Source organism: Staurois parvus, unplaced genomic scaffold (genome assembly GCF_062004578.1).
Source record: "Staurois parvus isolate SC_StPar_1 unplaced genomic scaffold, SC_StPar_1.0 ptg000114l, whole genome shotgun sequence".
In the NCBI taxonomy this organism is placed as follows: domain Eukaryota; kingdom Metazoa; phylum Chordata; class Amphibia; order Anura; family Ranidae; genus Staurois; species Staurois parvus.
Genome location: NW_028317910.1, coordinates 6110064 through 6128627, shown reverse-complemented (window position 1 = coordinate 6128627; position 18564 = coordinate 6110064). Strand labels below are relative to the sequence as shown.

General features: G+C 41.7%; 1 protein-coding gene across 15 annotated transcripts in view; it reads right to left on the bottom strand.

Annotated features, from left to right (window-relative positions):
• The window catches only part of ERC1 (ELKS/RAB6-interacting/CAST family member 1), a 352762-nt gene that overhangs the window by 168449 nt on the left and 165749 nt on the right, over window positions 1-18564 (bottom strand). For all 15 annotated transcript variants that reach the window (XM_089671795.1, XM_089671801.1, XM_089671796.1 and 12 more), the window contains 3 exons: window positions 16984-17151; window positions 4826-4963; window positions 965-1105 (listed from right to left, as the gene is read on the bottom strand). In XM_089671795.1, coding sequence (XP_089527921.1) covers window positions 965-1105; window positions 4826-4963; window positions 16984-17151 — 447 coding nt within the window. The remainder of the gene's footprint in view (window positions 1-964; window positions 1106-4825; window positions 4964-16983; window positions 17152-18564) is intronic.

Here is an 18564-nt window from a genome sequence, read left to right as displayed (position 1 = left end):
ACATGTAGCATAATACATTTTAGCCTACATTTATGACTAACTTTGAGTTTATTAGATATTTTTTATAACCAAAAGAGAAAAATATAGTTTGTTTTTTTTTAAATTTTCAGGTTTATTTCGTTTATAGAGCAAAAAATAAAAAACGCAGAGGTGATCAAATACCACCAAAAGAAAGCTCTATTTGTATAAAAAAAGGACAAAAATTTCATTTAGGTACAGCATTGCACGACCGTGCAATTACCAGTTGAAATAGCACAGTGTCGAACAGCAAAAAATGGCCTGGTCAGGAAGGGGGGTAAATCGTTTGGAGGGCAAGTGGTTAAAGTGACCCATACCATTCCTCATACTCTTCCATCTAACAGTCGCTGTGCCCAGAAGCTATCTATTTTTTACTTCATTTATGCTTCAATTTACTGGAATTGTTTATTTTTTATTATGGCTGACCTCACTTAAAAAATGATAAAAAAGACAATAATCCCAATTAGTCAGCAAAAGAGGAATGCCATTGTATCCAAGCACAATGAACACAGACAGACTTCTGGAGATAAAGACAATTTTTATACAGAGTTTTCACAGACACTGTCTACGAATTACCATGAAAGGAGAAAGGGAACAATAAACTGTTTCAATGCACAGTTACTGTATTGTTAGATGTAGAACTTTTGGAGTTCTGCTTTAGCAATAGTTTTCACATTTTGCCGATATGTTCTATAATTAAGTATACCACACAGATTAAAGTTCGGTCTTACAAAGTAAGAAAACTGGTGCCTCCTCTGTTTGATATTCTATCAAGTCAAAAAATTCCAACTGATCAAAAACACAGATTGCAATCATTGATAAGAATAAAGGGGTAAAAAAAAATACATACAGTACATTAGGACTGGTTTTCTTTGCTGAGATGTTTACAAACCTCCCTGGCTATAAAATCTGGCTTATGGATGAATAGATACACTGGCATTCTCACCTCTTTCTCAGACAGATCTCCCTGTAACTGGCTGACTTTCTCTTTAAGGTCCTTCAACTCCTTCTTGCAAGACTCAATCTCTTCCTGCTTTTCACGTTCGTCACGATCCCGCTGTTCCTTCAGACGCTCAATTATTCTCTCCTGAGGAAACAAACATGAAGTGTGGTTTTTTTACTAGACAGTCAGATTAAAGGGTCAGTCCACCCAAATTTGTTATCTTATCCTAAGATGATGCCAAACTAAACTCCAGTGTAAAACTTTATCAATTGATTCCAGATGCAGTATAACTGTAAAAGCTCACATGGTTACCATTGGTTTACCTGGTAAAGCTGCCCAACCTATAGCAGCATAGCTTGTTCTCTGCTAATCTTTGTGTGGAAGCAGCGGTCTTTCTGCAGCAGCCCCTTACTCGCTCTGTACGTCAAAGCTAGAGCTCTCCTATCAGCAAGGCTCACACTCTCAGCTGATTGGAGAACTCTAGCTGTGAATCAGCAGGGGCATCAGACTGCTATAGAGAAACCACTGCTTGCACACAGGGAGCAAGGGCTCCACTCAGCAGCAGAGTGCAGAGCACAGGATTATTTACTAATGCTACTTTACAAAGAAAAATAACAGGCATTGAAAGCTTCTCCCAGTTTTTCCTTGTATAAAGCATTTACCCTGAAACCTCAACTGGACTTTAAAGTGACACTAAAGGTAATTTTTTTTTTAATAAAATAATAAACAGGTTATACTCACATGCTCTGTGCAAAGGTTTTGCACAGAGCAGCCCCAAACCTCTTCTAGGGACTCCCACCGGCAATCTTGGCTTTGCCTCTTCTTCGTATGCCCTATAGCAAGCTGCTCATCAGGGTACACAGTGTGTGCTCACTCCCAAGCTATGTAGGTCTATGTTGCCGTGCTCCATAGACACACACAGCTTGTCTTAGCTCCGCTTCCCACATCCTTCTCACTGCATATGATTGATAGCAGCAGGAGCCAATGGCTCCAGCAGCTGCTCGAGTACTGTGTGAAGAGAGAGAGAGAGAGAGAGAGAGAGAGAAGGGAGAATTGATGCAGCCATGGAGCACTGGATCTCTTCTGCCCTCTCTTCCTTTTCACTCAGGGAAGGGGTGGGGGGAACAGAAAGCAATACAATGTTGCTTACCCTTAATGCAGGGAATGCAATAATGCAAAAAACATTTTGGCTTTAGAACTACTTTAATTTCCTAACAGCAATGCAAGTCCCATATTTTTATCACGACAATTTTTTTTAACCTTGTAGTATCAATCTATATACTGTATTTTTTGCTCCATAAGACGCACCTGACCATAAGACGCACCTAGATTTTAGAGGAGAAAAACAAGAAACAAAATATTCTGAACCAATGGATTGCAGACATAGTACAGAAGATAAACATGTGGAACCAATGTAGCGCTACTCGCTTAAATTAAGATAAACATGTGAACCAAAATACCTAGTGGATAAATATCAAATAAATAAAATAAGTGTCCACTAAAGTGAAATTATGCACATAAAACATATATGTGATTAAATCTAAATCCTCACTTAAATATAAGCACTACCCAGCCTACTACGGCTTATATTCCGTTTAATCTACGGAAATATGGCCGCGGGAGCGGTGGGAGGACTTGTGATGCGGGCATTGACCCGCCTTCTGGGATGTCCATCTGTCTTTGCCGGATATTTAAGGGAGGATCATCGCTACGTATGCCAGCCCTGAGGAAGTCACATGATACTGTGATGCAACGCGTCGGCCCAACGTAGTGACGCATTTCTGGCGTGGCGGCCATTTTGGTACACCTTTGTACACCCTTGTACACCCATGCAGATTATATCCAAAAGCGTGTGGTTGGAGCCCTGAATTGTCACTGTTTTTAATGTAAGTGCGCTTTCTATTGTTTATGACACTTGATAATAAACATATTACACAATGGAAGCTTGTGTTTTATGTTCCATATGAGTGGTTGGCGCAGCATTTAACCTTACTTGGAGAAGGAGCCATTATTGAAGTGCTGATCCCTGGGGGGAGATTCATATACAGTGTGAGCAGTCATTTGGAGTGATACTTACCTGAAGGATCTGTGAGAGGGATCCTAGTAAACGTTTTGACTCGCAAGGGTAGAATCCTTAAGGTGAGAGGCTGATTCAGCCGGTGTTCGGATGATCTTCTGCTCAACTATCAACTCACTTCTATATACAAATACCAGCACGAGTGTTTTGTGTTCACCTGAGTGTGATCATCTTTATTTGGACTTTATATACACGGAAATATATGTTGTTTGTGTGCAGGTGCATGTATCGAGTTCACATATATGCACGTTTGGACCTTTTCACTTTATGGGGTATATATATATGTGTTAATGCACATTGTTAATGTATGTGCGTATATATATATATATATATATATATATATATATATTCATTTGCAAAAACCACGTATTACTTTTTAGTTGATATGGTTATTTTCACTTTAGTAATTTAGATTTAATCACATATATGTTTTATGTGCATGATTTCACTTTAGTGGACACTTATTTTATTTATTTGATATTTATCCACTAGGTATTTTGGTTCACGTTTATCTTAATTTAAGCGAGTAGCGCTACATTGGTTCCACATGTTTATGCTGAAGATCATTGGTATATGATTTAATGTGAGCAGCTTCTCTGGATTATTTAATTTTTTTGGAAGGTATCCTGAGCGCAGGAGGTTCACACCATTATAGTACAGAAGATGACCAGAGACTGCGGACACAGTACAAGAGATGACCAGAGACTGAGGATGCAGCACAGGAGATAACCAGAGACTGCAGACATACTACAGGAGATGACCAGAGACTGTGAACACAGTACAGGAGATGACCAGAGACTGCGGACATAGTACAGGAGATGACCAGAAACTGCGGACGTAGTACAGGAGATGACCAGAGACTGTGGACGTAGTACAGGAGATGACCAGAGACTGCGGACACAGTACAGGAGATAACCAGGTACAGGGGATGATGAGAGACTGCGGTCATGGTACAGGAGATGACCAGAGACTGCGGACACGGTACAGGAGATGACCAGAGACTGCGGACACAGTACAGATGACCAGAGACTGCTGACAGTACAGGAGATGACCAGAGACTGCAGACAGTACAGGGGATGACCAGAGACTGCAGACAGTACAGGGGATGACCAGAGACTGCAGACAGTACAGGGGATGACCAGAGACTGCAGACAGTACAGGGGATGACCAGAGACTGCAGACAGTACAGGGGATGACCAGAGACTGCCGACAGTACAGGGGATGACTGAAGACAGTACAAGGGATGACCAGAGACTGCAGACAGTACAGGGGATGACCAAGAGACCGCCGACAGTACAGGAGATGACCAGAGACTGTGGACCTTTGGGGAGGGAGGGGGAGCGGGTACCTGAATTTGACAGGTACCAACTCCCACTTCTGCTGAGTTGTCCTCCTTTTAGTGTGGGCACCCAGCTGTGACAGCCGGGTGCCCACTGCGCATGCGCGAGAAGCACTGAGCTTTGTGAATGGCCCTGCGTCTTCTGGGATACATGACAGGTCCCAGAAGACGCCGGGCCATTCACAAAATGCACAGTGCTGGACCGAGGATCAGGTAAAATCCTGCTGCAGAGAAGAGCTGAGCGGCCGACCCGGTATTCTGACACGGTGTCGGCAGCGGAGGAAATACCGGGGTGGCCGCTCCATAAGACGCACTGACATTTTCCCCCTTTTTTGGGGGGGAAAAAAGTGCGTCTTACAGAGCGAAAAATATGGTAAAACATTAACACAGGTTAGACAGTCCCCTTGATCTATGTACATTAACAGCTGTGGTGTGATGGGGCTCTCACCTTCTCCGCCAGTGCCTCCTCCAGGGTAGTTAGTGCAGTGTCTGTGTTGGTGGTATCGGCCTGTAGAGATTTCACTCTCTCCTTCAGGCTGCCCAGCTGCTTCTCCTTGTCCCTTAACTGCTCCTGCAGGTTTTCGATCTAGAAGAGAAGAAAGTGTGACACGATTTAAACAAAAACAACAGAAACTGAGAATCAATCAAGCCAGAGTAACAACTCAAAGTTTGTAGAAAAGGGTGCCAAGATATTGTTGACAGTCCAGGTGAACTTTAGTAAATACAGTAGCAGACTTAAAAACAGTCATGACATTTTAGGGGGTTCCAAGATGCCCCTTCATCAGGCCTTCACAGTGTTGGACTGGAAATGAAGCTCTGGGAAGAAACATTTTTGAAACCTGGAGTTTTGAAAACAGCATAAGGAGTGTTCCCATCAGTGGTTTAGCTGCTGTTTTCCACAGGAAAACTCCATAATTGCCAAACATTTATGTTTAGAAAAGTCCAGTATAGTCAAACCCTGATTTAGGAGCCTCTTGGAACCCCAAAACATATTGGCTGTCTACTACTATCAACAATATCTTGGCTCTCCCTTCTTCTACAAACTTCTGTCCATAATTGTCATTTAATCTCGTAGTAAATTACAAATAAAGTGTAGAAAGCAAGAAGAGGGACATCATTTCACATACCTAATTTTTAAAGTATATCGAAAATAAAAATTTTATGTTTTAGTTTTGGGCAGATTAAGAAATGGTACGTAAAGGAAAGCCACATCAGTTTTTTTTGTATTGCAGTTTGTGTCTCATTGGTGGGATTTCCCGTTCCAGAGACAGAGGAAGTCAGAGGAGATCACCTCTTTGACAGTGGTTACCAATTAATGCCTCTAATGGAAACACAAACCCTGATGCCTGATGACAGTGGTCATGTCTCCCCACTCTGACTCTATTCTAGCACAATGGGAGAACTTGAAAGGTTTTGTTGGGGGAGGGTGCTATTTTAGGTAGTTTGCATTGAGGGTTTAGGCCCACTATAAAATAAAACTTTCAAAAACAAATGATTTTGATTCACACTTGTTTGACTATGGCATGCTAAACAAGAGAAAGTGCCACTGTCTTTATTTGCACTTGTGTCTCACTTAAAGACTTTGACTATTTAACTTTTTAGTGAGTAATACAGTTAAAGAAAGTGGCAACACTGCATATATACAGAATCAAAATGATAAAATCAGGATTATGAAAACAACACAATCTATTTCCATCCAAGTTACTGATATCCCAGTTCCCAAACCCACAGCTCACAATATTCCTATGCACATTTCTTGTCCTCAGTTTTACAGTTTTCTCTCTGCAACTGGCTGAATGGTGAGCAAAGCCGCACACAACCGCAAGAGTGCGGCTGGCCTGGCCACAGGGATGAACACACCTCTCAGTTTATAGTGGTGTTTTACTGCCCTTTAATTAATCAGAACTTCTGGCCACAACAGGACCCATGGAAGACTCTTACGCACGAAGGACAGACCCGAGTTCCAAAAATACCTGCAGTCATAAAATGGGCCCTTTCAGGGAGAAAGGGCAGAGCAGGAAGTCCCGGGAGACGAGACGTGTTTGTCGTCTGAAAACACCTCTCAGCTAGTGGGGAAGGGTTAACTGACGAGTGTGTGGCCAGCTTTATCTCTTCTACTATATAATAGGCCAGATTGGAGGCAACTCTAAGGTCACATGCAGGGGGGGGGGGCACTTATTTCTTAAAATATTCAGAGCTGAAAAGTTTTAAAGTGTTACTAAACCCACAACAGTAAATCTGCATATGCAGTAAAGCATATTTCGTATACTCACTGTGGAACTTAAGGGGTTAATCCCCTGCATTGTGTAAAAAGGATGTTTATTCTTCTGATTCTCCCCTTCTTCCACTATCCCCGACTCATCTCCTGATATAACAGAGCCCTGGGGGCAAGCTGCACATGCTCAGTTTGGAGTTTATGTGAACAGCACAAGGCCAATAAGCACTGTCCAGACAGATGTTCAGGGATCCTGCAGTCCCATAGGACAGTGAGAGGACAATGAAAACTACTCCTATAAGCTTTAACCAGTGCTCTGCTGGACATTGATAGAAGCCACAAGACTGCTCTCACTGCTGATGAGAAAAGGTATTTAGCAGTTTTTTTTTAATAAAATAACAGCACTTCCATGTTCTGTGTACTATGGGAAACTAGATATAGTGAATGCAGGGGCCTGGGTTTAGTAACACTTTAAAGATCCAGGCAACAATGCTAAACTTCGGACCCTTCATTAAAGGGGGGCAAGGTTAAACTATATAATTACAATAATCATAATACATTGCTACTGCAATTTAGGCCATGTTGAAGTTTATATAAAGTAGATGTGAACCCAAAAATAAAATCTCATACAAACTTCAACATGTTAATGTAAATTCAAAAGTCATTCTCAATAATGGGAAATCTGCAGCTTTTAATAAAATATTCCCTGGTGATCCTCACATAAAGTTTCTTGTTCAGACACTTTCTGCCACAGGGTGACAACACTCTGTCCCTGCCTTCTATTTGTGCCCGTGTTGTCACCTTGCTATGTGGGCTTCAGATGGATAATATGAGTGATCGTTTCAACACACATTATGCATGGTCCACTGTTCTCAGGATCAGGAAACCTGCCCTGAAAAATACCATGCAGACATTGCTGAAGTGCACGGAGACAGGTGAGCAGTGATGAGCTATTACTGAAGAATAAAAAAGGTTGAAAAATAGCAATTACTTATATTACTATTTGCATAGTCTCTTTGTGCATGTGTGGGTTTCATTCAGGTACTCCTCCCACACTGGAAATACATGTTAGACTTATTGGCCTTGGTAGGTCTATGTAACTTTGCAAGATAGGGACCTTGGATTGTAAACTCCTTGAGCACAGGGACTGATTTGAATGTACAATACGTAAAATACTTTGTAAAATGTTGACACTAAATAAATACCTATAATAAATAAATTTAAAAAAATTTAATTACACAGTGCACATAGCAAACTAAATGGCATCTGGTTAAGGGTTACAAATACCTTTACATGACATTTCCACTTAAATAAGCTATTAGCCAGAATAAGCAACCATCAACTACTAAAAATCTAATTGTCTTTCTGGGCTGCTGTCAAGATAACCCCTTGTTTTCACATCCCCCTGCCCTTGTAACTGGCTCTATCAAAATAACTTTTATTTCAATGGCTGTCTGTTGAATGAAACGTTGCAATCCCTAGCATACATATTTTAGATACTTACAAAGAATTCAAAATGCATATAATAATGCTGAGGGTACAAGGATTCTTATTCTAGTACCAAAACGGATGACATGTGACTAAGGCATATGTTAAGCAGCCAACGTAGCACTAAAAGATTTCAGGAACTACATTGTAGTGGCCTATATCAATACCTACAGAACAAAAGCAAGTAAAGAAAAGTGAAAAAAAAGTAAAAAAAAAAAGAAAGTATAGAGAACATCTGGTACAAAAATTGATATATTTAAATGTATTTTATAACTGCCAATTCATATTTATGGTGGTGTTGGCTACATGCAGTTCTTTACAAAAACATACACCTAATGAAAATGCATAGATGAGAAGAATGCTGCTGATTTTAATGGCAGATACCTCATTATGTATTTTACATGCAGTTTCTTGAACATTTAAAGGAAAGTAACCAAAAGAAATACATATAGGTTGCTTTTGCTGTTCTTTTCTTACTAGCTGTCAGACTGAGGCTTTGGCTGCAACATATTTTATTGTTGCGTTATTAACCTGGAAAAAGTTAATTTGCTATAAACTTGGGGTTGTGATTCTGAAGTTTTGAAGGCAGAAAAATGAGACCGCAAATGGCAGCCCACATACAGTATTTCTCACATACAGTATCTCACAGAAGTGAGTTCGCCCTCACATTTTTGTAAATATTTTATTATATCTTTTCATGTGACAACACTGAAGAAATGACACTTTGCTACAATGTGACGTAGTGAGTGTACAGCGTGTATAACATGTAAATTTGCTGTCCCCTCAAAATAACTCAACACACAGCCATTAATGTCTAAACCGCTGGCAACAAAAAGTGAGTACACCCCTAAGTGAAAATGTCCAAATTGGGTCCAAAGTGTCAATATTTTGTGTGGCCACCATTATTTTCCAGCACTGCCTTAACCCTCTTGGGCATGGAGTTCTCCAGAGCTTCACAGGTTGCCACTGGCGTCCTCTTCCACTCCTCCATGACGAGATCACGGAGCTGGTGGATGTTAGAGACCTTGCGCTCCTCCACCTTCCATTTGAGGATGCCCCACAGATGCTCAATAGGGTTTAGGTCTGGAGACATGCTTGGCCAGTCCATCACCTTTACCCTCAGCTTCTTTGGCAAGGCAGCGGTCATCTTGGAGGTGTGTTTGGAGTCATTATCATGTTGGAATACTGCCCTGCAGCCCAGTCTCCAAAGGGAGGGGGATCATGCTCTGCTTCAGTATGTCACAATACATGTTGGCATTCACGGATCCCTCAAAGAACTGTAGCTCCCCAGTGCCGGCAACACTCATGTAGCCCCAGACCATGACACTCCCACCACCATGCTTGACTGTAGGCAAGACAAATTTGTCTTTGTACTCCTCACCTGGTTGCCGCCACAGACGCTTGACACCATATGAACCAAATCAGTTTATCTTGGTCACATCAAACCACAGGACAGGGTTCCAGTAATCCATGTCCTTAGTCTGCTTGTCTTCAGAAAACTGTTTACGGGCTTTCTTGTGCATCATCTTTAGAAGAGGCTTCCTTCTGGGATGGCAGCCATGCAGACCAATTTGATGCAGTGTGCGGCGTATGGTCTGAGCACTGACGGCTGACCCCCCACCCCTTCAACCTCTGCAGCAATGCTGGCAGCACTCATACGTCTATTTCCCAAAGACAACCTCTGGATATGGCGCTGAGCACGTGCACTCAACTTCTTTGGTCAACCATGGCGAGGCCTCTTATGAGTGGAACCTGTTAAACCGCTGTATGGTCTTGGCCACTGTGCTGCGGCTCAGTTTCAGGGTCTTGGCAATCTTCTTATAGTCTAGGCCATCTTTATATAGAGCAACAATTCTTTATTTCAGATCCTCAGAGAGTTCTTTACCATGAGGTACCATTATGAACTTCCAGTGACCAGTATGAAAGAGTGAGAGAGATAACATCAAATTTAACACACATACTCCCCATTCACACCTGAGACCTTATAACACTAACGAGTCACATGATACCGGGGAGGGAAAATGACTAATTGGGCCCAATTTGAACATTTTCACTTAGGGGTGTACTCACTTTTGTTGCCAGCGGTTTAGACATTAATGGCTGTGTGTTGAGTTATTTTAAGGGGAAAGCAAATTTACACTGTTATACAAGCTGTACTCTCACTACTTTACATTGCAGCAAAGTGTCATTTCTTCAGTGTTGTCACATGAAAAGATAGAATAAAATATTTACAAAAATGTGAGGGGTGTCTCACTTCTGTGAGATACTGTAAGTGCATTTTAAGGATGGATTCACACTTGAGTGTTTTGTAGCTTGAAGCTCGAAGCTCCAAAAACATTCAAACTTAAAAAATCAATTGTTCTCTATGGTGCCTGTTTGTGCGATCAGGTGTGAACAGGCACCATAGAGAACAATTGATTTTTTAAGTTTGAGTTTTTTTGGAGTTTCAAGCTACAAAACGCTCAAGTGTGAATGCAGCCTAACTAAATCCATTCCTAAAGGAGCTATCGATGCCACAGAGATGTTGAGCAGTTTTGTCAGCTCAAAATACAACTGTCTCTAGTATGTGCATCTCTGCGGCTGAACTTACAGCTCAGCCTGAGGAAGCTGTGTATCTTGCAGATGTGAATCTTTACAGGTTATCTGCAGGGTTTTTGTGTTAGCTCAGTGGATGTTTGTGCAGCTGCTCAAAGCAGACGATAGAGAACTTTCTCTGTTGCGGGAAGATGGCAGTCGAACCAGAGCTTCTTCCACTCCTTTTAACAATTAGCTTTTCCAGACCAGAGGCTCCTTACAAGAGGTAAGTAAAGCAACGGCAATGTGATACCAGACAATAGATGACACAGATTCCATGCCAAATGCCAGCAGATTCAAAGGAGTGCCATGGATAGCACACAGAGAGGGGACATTGCGGAATTTATGATTTCAGACAAATGAATGTTTTAAGCAATAATCACTGTCCATCATTATTACAGTGTCTTGAAAAAGTATTCATACCCCTTGGAATTTTCCACATTTTGTCATGTTACAACCAAAAGCGTAAATGTATATTATTGGGATTTTATGTGATCAACCAACACAAAGTGGCACATTATTGTGAAGTGAAAGGAAAATGATAAAGAAAATGATAAATGGTTTTTCAAATTTTTTTACAAACAAATACGTGAAAATTGTGGCGTGCATTTGTATTCAGCCCCCAAGTCAATACTTTGTAGAACCGCCTTTCGCTGCAATTACAGCTACAGTCTTTTTGGGGATGTATCTACCAGCTTTGTACATCTAGAGAAAGAAAATTTTGCCCATTATTCTTTACAAAATAGCTCAAGCTCTGTCAGATTGAATGGAGAGCATCTGTGAACAGCAATTTTCCAGTCTTGCCACAGATTCTCAATTGGATTTAGGTCTGGACTTTGACTGGACCATCTAACACATGAATATGCTTTGATCTAAACCATTCCACTGTAGCTCTGGCTGTATGTTTAAGGTCATTGACCTGCTGGAAGGTAAACCTCCACCCCAGTCTCAAGTCTTTTGCAGACTTTAACAGGTTTTCTTCTAAGATTGCCCTGTATTTGGCTCCATCCATCTTCCCATCAACTGTGACCAGCTTCCCTGTCCCTGCTGAAGAAAACTTCTTCCGCATGTTTGCTGTGTCCCCCACATGGCTTCTCACAAACTGCGAACAGGACTTTTAGTTAGGGGTATCAGAGTACAGGGGGCTGAATACACTTTTCAGCTATTTATTTGTAAAAAAATTTGAAAACCATTTATCATTTCTCTTCCACTTCACAATTATGTGCCACTTTGTGTTGGTCTATCACATAAAATCCAATTAAAATACATTTACTTTTTTGTTTGTAACATGACAAAATGTGGAAAATTTCAAGGGGTATGAATAATTTTTCAAGGCACTGTATAATTTAATGTAAAATCATTTCTGTGATTATGACTTGCTCACCGTGCTACAATTTTGTGATCAAATTTCAAATGTAGCTCTGGATGTTAGAACTCAAAAGGAAAACTTTCCTGAGCAATGGCTGAAATAAACTAATTACAGGACAAGCAGCCTGAGCTAACCATCAGATTGTGATGAGGGAAGTGCACAACACTATATGGTTAAAACCATGTGGACCCCCTACCAAATGATTTAGCTCAGGTGTTTCCAGTGAAGGGTATTCAAGGGTCAACATTTTAGACATTTTTCAGCTTCCAACCTTGTGGAAACACTTTTAGGAAGGCCATTTTATGTTCTACCATGACTGTGTACTGTTTACAAAGCCAGCTCTAAGACCAATCACAGACCAGTGACAAGCACTGACCAGTATGGTGTGGAGGAATTTACGTGGCCTGCACAGAGCCCTGACCTCAACCCTACAGAACACCTTTGGGATGAATTGGAATGACAATCGTGAGCCAGGTCTTCTCATCCAAAATTGGTGCCTAACCTCACAAATGGGCATAACTTTCATAGATACACTCCAACATTTTGTGGAAAGCCTTTTCTTGTTCTAAGCCTACATACCTAATCCCACACACACCTAATCTCCTGCACACATTGGAGTCAGTGAGGAAAGGATAACAACTACACCCTACAGCACTTAACAGAGCCGTGGGTGTAATTACACACACACACAATGCTTCTGGCTATGTATAACAGCGACACAATCTGGTTATATGTGGCAGGACTTCCAGCAAAAATAGAAGAAAAAACCAAGTATTAGTTACAACTACTGTATATCTTGAATGTTTAAAATCAGAATAGTAACACAGATGGTGAACTGAAAAAAGATCTCCTTAAGGACTTGTTCACACTGATGCGGTAAGGGATTCATAGTGAATTCTGTGCGTTGCCTGCACTGCATCAGAATCGCACTTTGTTCATGCGAATTGCTGTGGGTGTCTATGTTGATTTACCGACACTCCAAAAAGGTTTGCAGAACACCCACGCGATCTGATTCCAGTGCAAAAAAAGAAAGGTGATTGCACCTTACCTGCAGTTGCACAACAATTTCAGCCATGGAAAATGAATTGCTCTAATTGCACAGCAAAGAATTTAATGTTTAAACAGGAATACAGTGAGATTCCTGTCAGAATCACATGAGGTTTCCAGCACCGCAATAGTGTGAACCAGCACTTACCCCTGGTTCAGATATCCATGTTCCTGCAGGCCATGTTTTGCGCAAGCACGAGAGCCCATTCATTTGCCCCGGGACACGCAGGGAAGAAGTCCCTGCGCTTCTTCTGAAAACGCAGCCCGCACGGGAACCTCGGTTCCCAGAGCGGTTGCGATTTCCAGTGCGGGCGGCGTGCCAATAAAATTAATGGCACCAGCCCGCGGGTCCGCATTCCTCTGTGTGGGTGTGACAACTGGGCAAGAAAATAGGGGAGTGGCTGTCACAAGAAAAGCAATATTAAGATGCACACCCCCTATGAATACGTGCTATTGCACGAAACGCGTCATGGAGGAGCTACAGCATCTGGACGCCACGACGCCGAGAACAATCTTGGAATTTCATCACTGGTCAGTGTGATTTACTTTGCTTTGGCTTGGTTGCAATAAATGACCCCTTTTCAAACGATATCACGCTATTGGCCTCCCCTTTTTGGGGCTCCCTGGGAGCTTTACCATCCACAGAGTGGGCATACCAATATTGACAGCTGATGTCTGAGATTGATATCTCTAAATGCGCAGATTGATTGCGTATCTGGTGAGTGCGCAATCTTTATACCCCGGGATATATCACTACCCTATCTGGATCAAATCACTGGATCCTGAAGATCGTCATGATCTCTTATGCACCTTAATGTTGGACTTATATTTTTTTGCACTTTGCACATCAATAGTCACTGCAGAGTGACATGCTGGAGCACTGTTTCATCACCTTTTTATGTTGATGTGCTTTATTATATTTTATCCATCTTATAATTGATTCATTTGAGGTGTTTTATATAATAATCACGTGTTTTATGCTAGCTATGCTATTTTAAGCTATTTATTTATTGGATTTTGTTGTCTTTAAGTTACACTGATTTCTTAATATAATTTGATCTGGTTATTTTAGCGCTACACCCTGCTGTTTAGCAATATTAAGCCAACAGAGCTTTTTGCATTTGGCTCCACTTTAAATTGCAAACAGTCAGCAGGGTGAATCACATACAGGTGGACACTACTAGCAGTGTCTTACAAACCTGTGAATGCGGAGCGCCATCTAGTAGTCACAGAAAGCACAGCACCCTCCACAAACACAGAAGAAACTGAACAAGTTACAGAGGTGGAAAAGGCTCAGACAGGGATACCAAAGGAAAGCCATACTGTGAGAAATAAATTCCATGCCATCTCTGAATCCTTCTTCTGAAAAATCTAGTAACCAGGCTGTTATACTGATTTTCTTGTTCTTGTGCTTTCCGACTGAGTCAAAAGAAGTATGTAAATCAGAAGTTTACTTTCAGGATGCTTGTATCATGTTCACCAGCACTAGGAAAGGTGAGCATTTTCTCTTCCATAGGTAAGGCTTTAAAAAAAAAAAAATCGTGACAAAGTCTTTTATTGCTAGCCAAGAATCTGTGAATACTTTAAAGAAGAACTTTACACAACAGTTTGATAACAATAAAAGTGTTACTAAACCCAGGACCCTGCGTTCATTACATCTGGTCTCCCACAGCACATAGAACATGGAAATGCAATTATTTTACTAAATATAAACTGCTAAACACCTTTTCTTATCAGCAGTTATAGCAGTCTTGTGACTTCTATCAGTGTCCAGGCAAGCACTGGTTAAAGCTTGTAGGAGAAATTTTCTTTCTGCTCTAGGAGGATGCAGAATATCTGACCTCTGTCTGGACAGTGCTGATTGGCCCTATGCTGATCACATGCACTCTCCCAAAAGAAAAAAAAAAACTCTCTAGCAATTCACACCGAACTGAGCATGTGCAGAGTGTCTCCACACGATATGTCTTATCAGGAGATAAGAGGGGTGCACTGGAAGAAGGGGAGGATCAGAGAAGTCAGGATCAAACAGAATTTTTACAAAATGCAGATGATTAAACCCTTAGGTTCCAGAATGAGTATATCAAGCATGCTTTACTGCATATACAGACTGATTTAACTGTTGTGGGTTCAGCAACACTTTAAAGAATATGTAAACCCAACATTTCATATTCCTGATATGTGCCTGTTGTACCGTTTACTTTATAGAAAACGTATCCTGTTCTCTATGTATTGCTTCCTTTGTGTGAAATCCCTGGTGTTCCTGTCAGTCCCAGCTGAGAACAGGTTGAATGTAATCACTTATAAAAAAGGGGGGGGGAGGTATTTGTAATGTTTTTTCTTATGTTTCCATAAACAAATGCTTTGCCTTTCAATTCTATTTTAAATTGAATGGGTTGTTATTTTAAAACGTGTAGTTTAAAATCACATTAATGTTCTTTAACAAAAGGACATACATTTCACATAAATAATTACGCTACCTTTTTGTGTGCTGTAAATTGCTCCAGCATTGCTCCTGTTTCTTCTTGCTGAAGGCCACCATTTTGCTGAAGCCCAGAGCAGTCTTAAAATGGGGTGGGGTGAGGTGGGGGCTTAGGGGGATTTACTAAAAATGGAGCATGCAATATCTGGTGCAGCTCTGCACAGAAACCAATCAGCTTCCAGGTTTTGTCAAAGTTTAATTGAACAAGCTGAAGTTAGAAGCTGATTGGCTACCATGCAGCTGCACCAGATTCTGAGTACTCCAGTGTTAGTAAATCTTCCCTTATATGTCACTTCTGTAAATAAAATGAGTGTATTTCCAGTGTGGATTGTATTTTTTGACTCCGCTAGAGGGAAAGTTTGCAGTAGCTGAGAGTACTCAGTCTCATAGGCTGCCTGCTGAGGGAGAAAGGAGAGAATATCAGGGAGCTAAGATAAGACACTCTCCTATAAGTGTAACTCTTTTTGTGTCTTCCTGGCAGCAGAGTTTGTCCTGTCACCTCTAGCCTTTTCCTTTATTTCCTCCCTAATTTGTGTTCCCTCGGCACAGTCTGTGTTATTCCTAATTCTTCCTCCCCCTTCAGCAGCAGTAAATCTTTAGGCTGTCAGCAGATTGGTCTCTAGTGACTCACTGATTAGTGAGTTCCCCTCACTAATCAGTCGGGTTCTGCCCAGAAGCCTGGACCAACACTTGGCTCAGCCTCTCAGTGACACGCCAACAGCCTGAGCCAGCCTCTCCCACCCCTTCCACAGCCCAGCACTCCAGTGAGCGCTGAAAGGGCAGAGCAAAGAGCCAGAGACTGACAGCCTGAGTTCTGCTCAGCGGAGTAGAACTGAGTGATCAGCAGTATTTGATTACTCAGTTCTCAGTGCAGAGATGGAGGGAGGCAGATGCAGCAGTGGATCAAGGCTGCATTCACCTAGGTGAGTATGTTTTTTTAAAGGCCATACTTCTCTTTTAACAGAAGTTGCCAACCTGTCCCGCTTTTTTGTTGGTATAATATCCTCTACTCTTCTAGGACGGCACTCCACAAGATTTTGGTGAGGCACTGATGATGAATGAGAAGACCTGGCTCACAATCAGTGTTCCTATTCATCCCAATGGTGTTCAGTAGAATTGAAGTCAGGCCTCTGTGCAGGACACTGAAGGTCCTGCACACCACACCAAACTGGTCAAAACATGTTTTTATGAAAACTGGCTTCGTACACAGGGGCACAGTCATGCTAGAACACAAAAGAGCCTTTCCCAAACCACAAAGTTGGAAATGCACAACTGTCTAAAATGTCTTTGTATACTGTAGAATTAGCATTACCCCTCACCACAAACACCTGCACTCAATCAAACGAAGAAGTGTACACATACTTCTAGCTTAATAGTGTATTTCACAAAATACAGGTGTAATTCCTCAACATTTCATGGACAAATATCTCTCACCTTCTTCTGCAGCACATTGACCTTCCTCTCCTTGACGTCCAGCATGTCCTTGAGGTCATGAATCTCGCCGGATAAGGTGCCTTTCTCTTCAGACATTTCTTGAATCTGTTTTGTCTTTCTATTCAGCATGGTCTCCTTCTCCTCCAGACGTAAACGAAGCGCATCCACCTATGGGAAAACCACATCAGCTTAAAGTACAAGTCTGTTTTTTTCTAATGGTTCCCCATCAACCCCTCCTTAAAAAAAATGATTGCCAATCTCCCTTTCCACGCTTCAGCGCTGTCAACAAATTCATTGGTCCAATGCTGGCAGCCTTCTACGACGGTCATGTATTAATATTTCCTGTGAGCCCAATCTGTTGTTTGCACACCCTCTAGGGGGAGTATTGTCATGCAGGTTGGGCTCACAGTAATCCAGGTCTGAGGCTCACAGTAATCCATGTCATTACGTCAGAGATGCTGGAAAAATGCCCACCCAGCGCTGCCGCTGGAAGATGAGGTGGACAAAGAAATGTAAAGGGTGGGGCTTCGGGGGAATGGGACAATCCTGAGGTTACAATTTAATCCTAGCCAATATCCTTCTTACTTTACTGGGTAAATTCTGCCCTAAAGCTTAACTACCGTCACTGGAGTGGACCAAAGCTGCTTAAAGCGCATTCACCTGTAAAGTTCAATTAAATGTTTAGGTCTGTTTTTGATGGCCACTAATTTTGCTTTGCAGGTTAGGTAAAGCCATTAAAACTATAATAATAGATATCATGCTAAAGCCCCAACTTTCCCTACCACCTTCAATTAGGTATCAGCTGCTAGTGAAAATAAACACCCCAGTGCTTTCAACAACTAACAAAAAATACCAGCGCTAGCTATGAAATCAATCAATCATACACTGAAGTGAACATATTTTAATAAAGTTTAAGTGATAAAATCAATCCTATAAAAATATCAATTAAAAAAGTGTACAAAAAACAGATACAGGTACAGTGATAATAGTAAAGTTCGTGAAAAATAAAGTGATATAACTGCCCTTGAAACACACTTTTTATTTACTTCCCAGAACAGGGGCGTACTTAGGGTTGGTGTCACCCAATGCGGCAACACGGGGTTAACTGATCTCTCCACAAAAAAGGTAAGTTTCAAAGCAATCCGACAACCCCCGCAAGATGGATCGGATCTGCGGACTGGGGAGCATAGTGGATCGGACTCCGATCCATTATGTTCAATCTCCAGATCCATTCTGCAGGGATTGTCGACTTGCTCTAAAACTTACCTTTTTGTGGAGTTCGTGGAGAGATCAGTTAACCCTGTAGAGGTTGCAAGCCGACAATCCCCGCAGGATGGATCGCATCTGCGGACTGGGGAGGATAATGGATCGGACTCGGATCCATTATGATCAATCCGCAGATCCAATCCATCCTGCGGGGATCGTCAGCTTGCTTTAAAACTTACCTTTTCGTGGAGCGGGTCCAGTGTCACCCTGTGCAATAGGTGTCTCCTTGAGCAGCCCGCACCTGCCTAGGGATGCCCCTGTCCAAGAATATTGCACGGTGCTCTATGGAGAACAAATAAAGGCTCACCTTCTCTT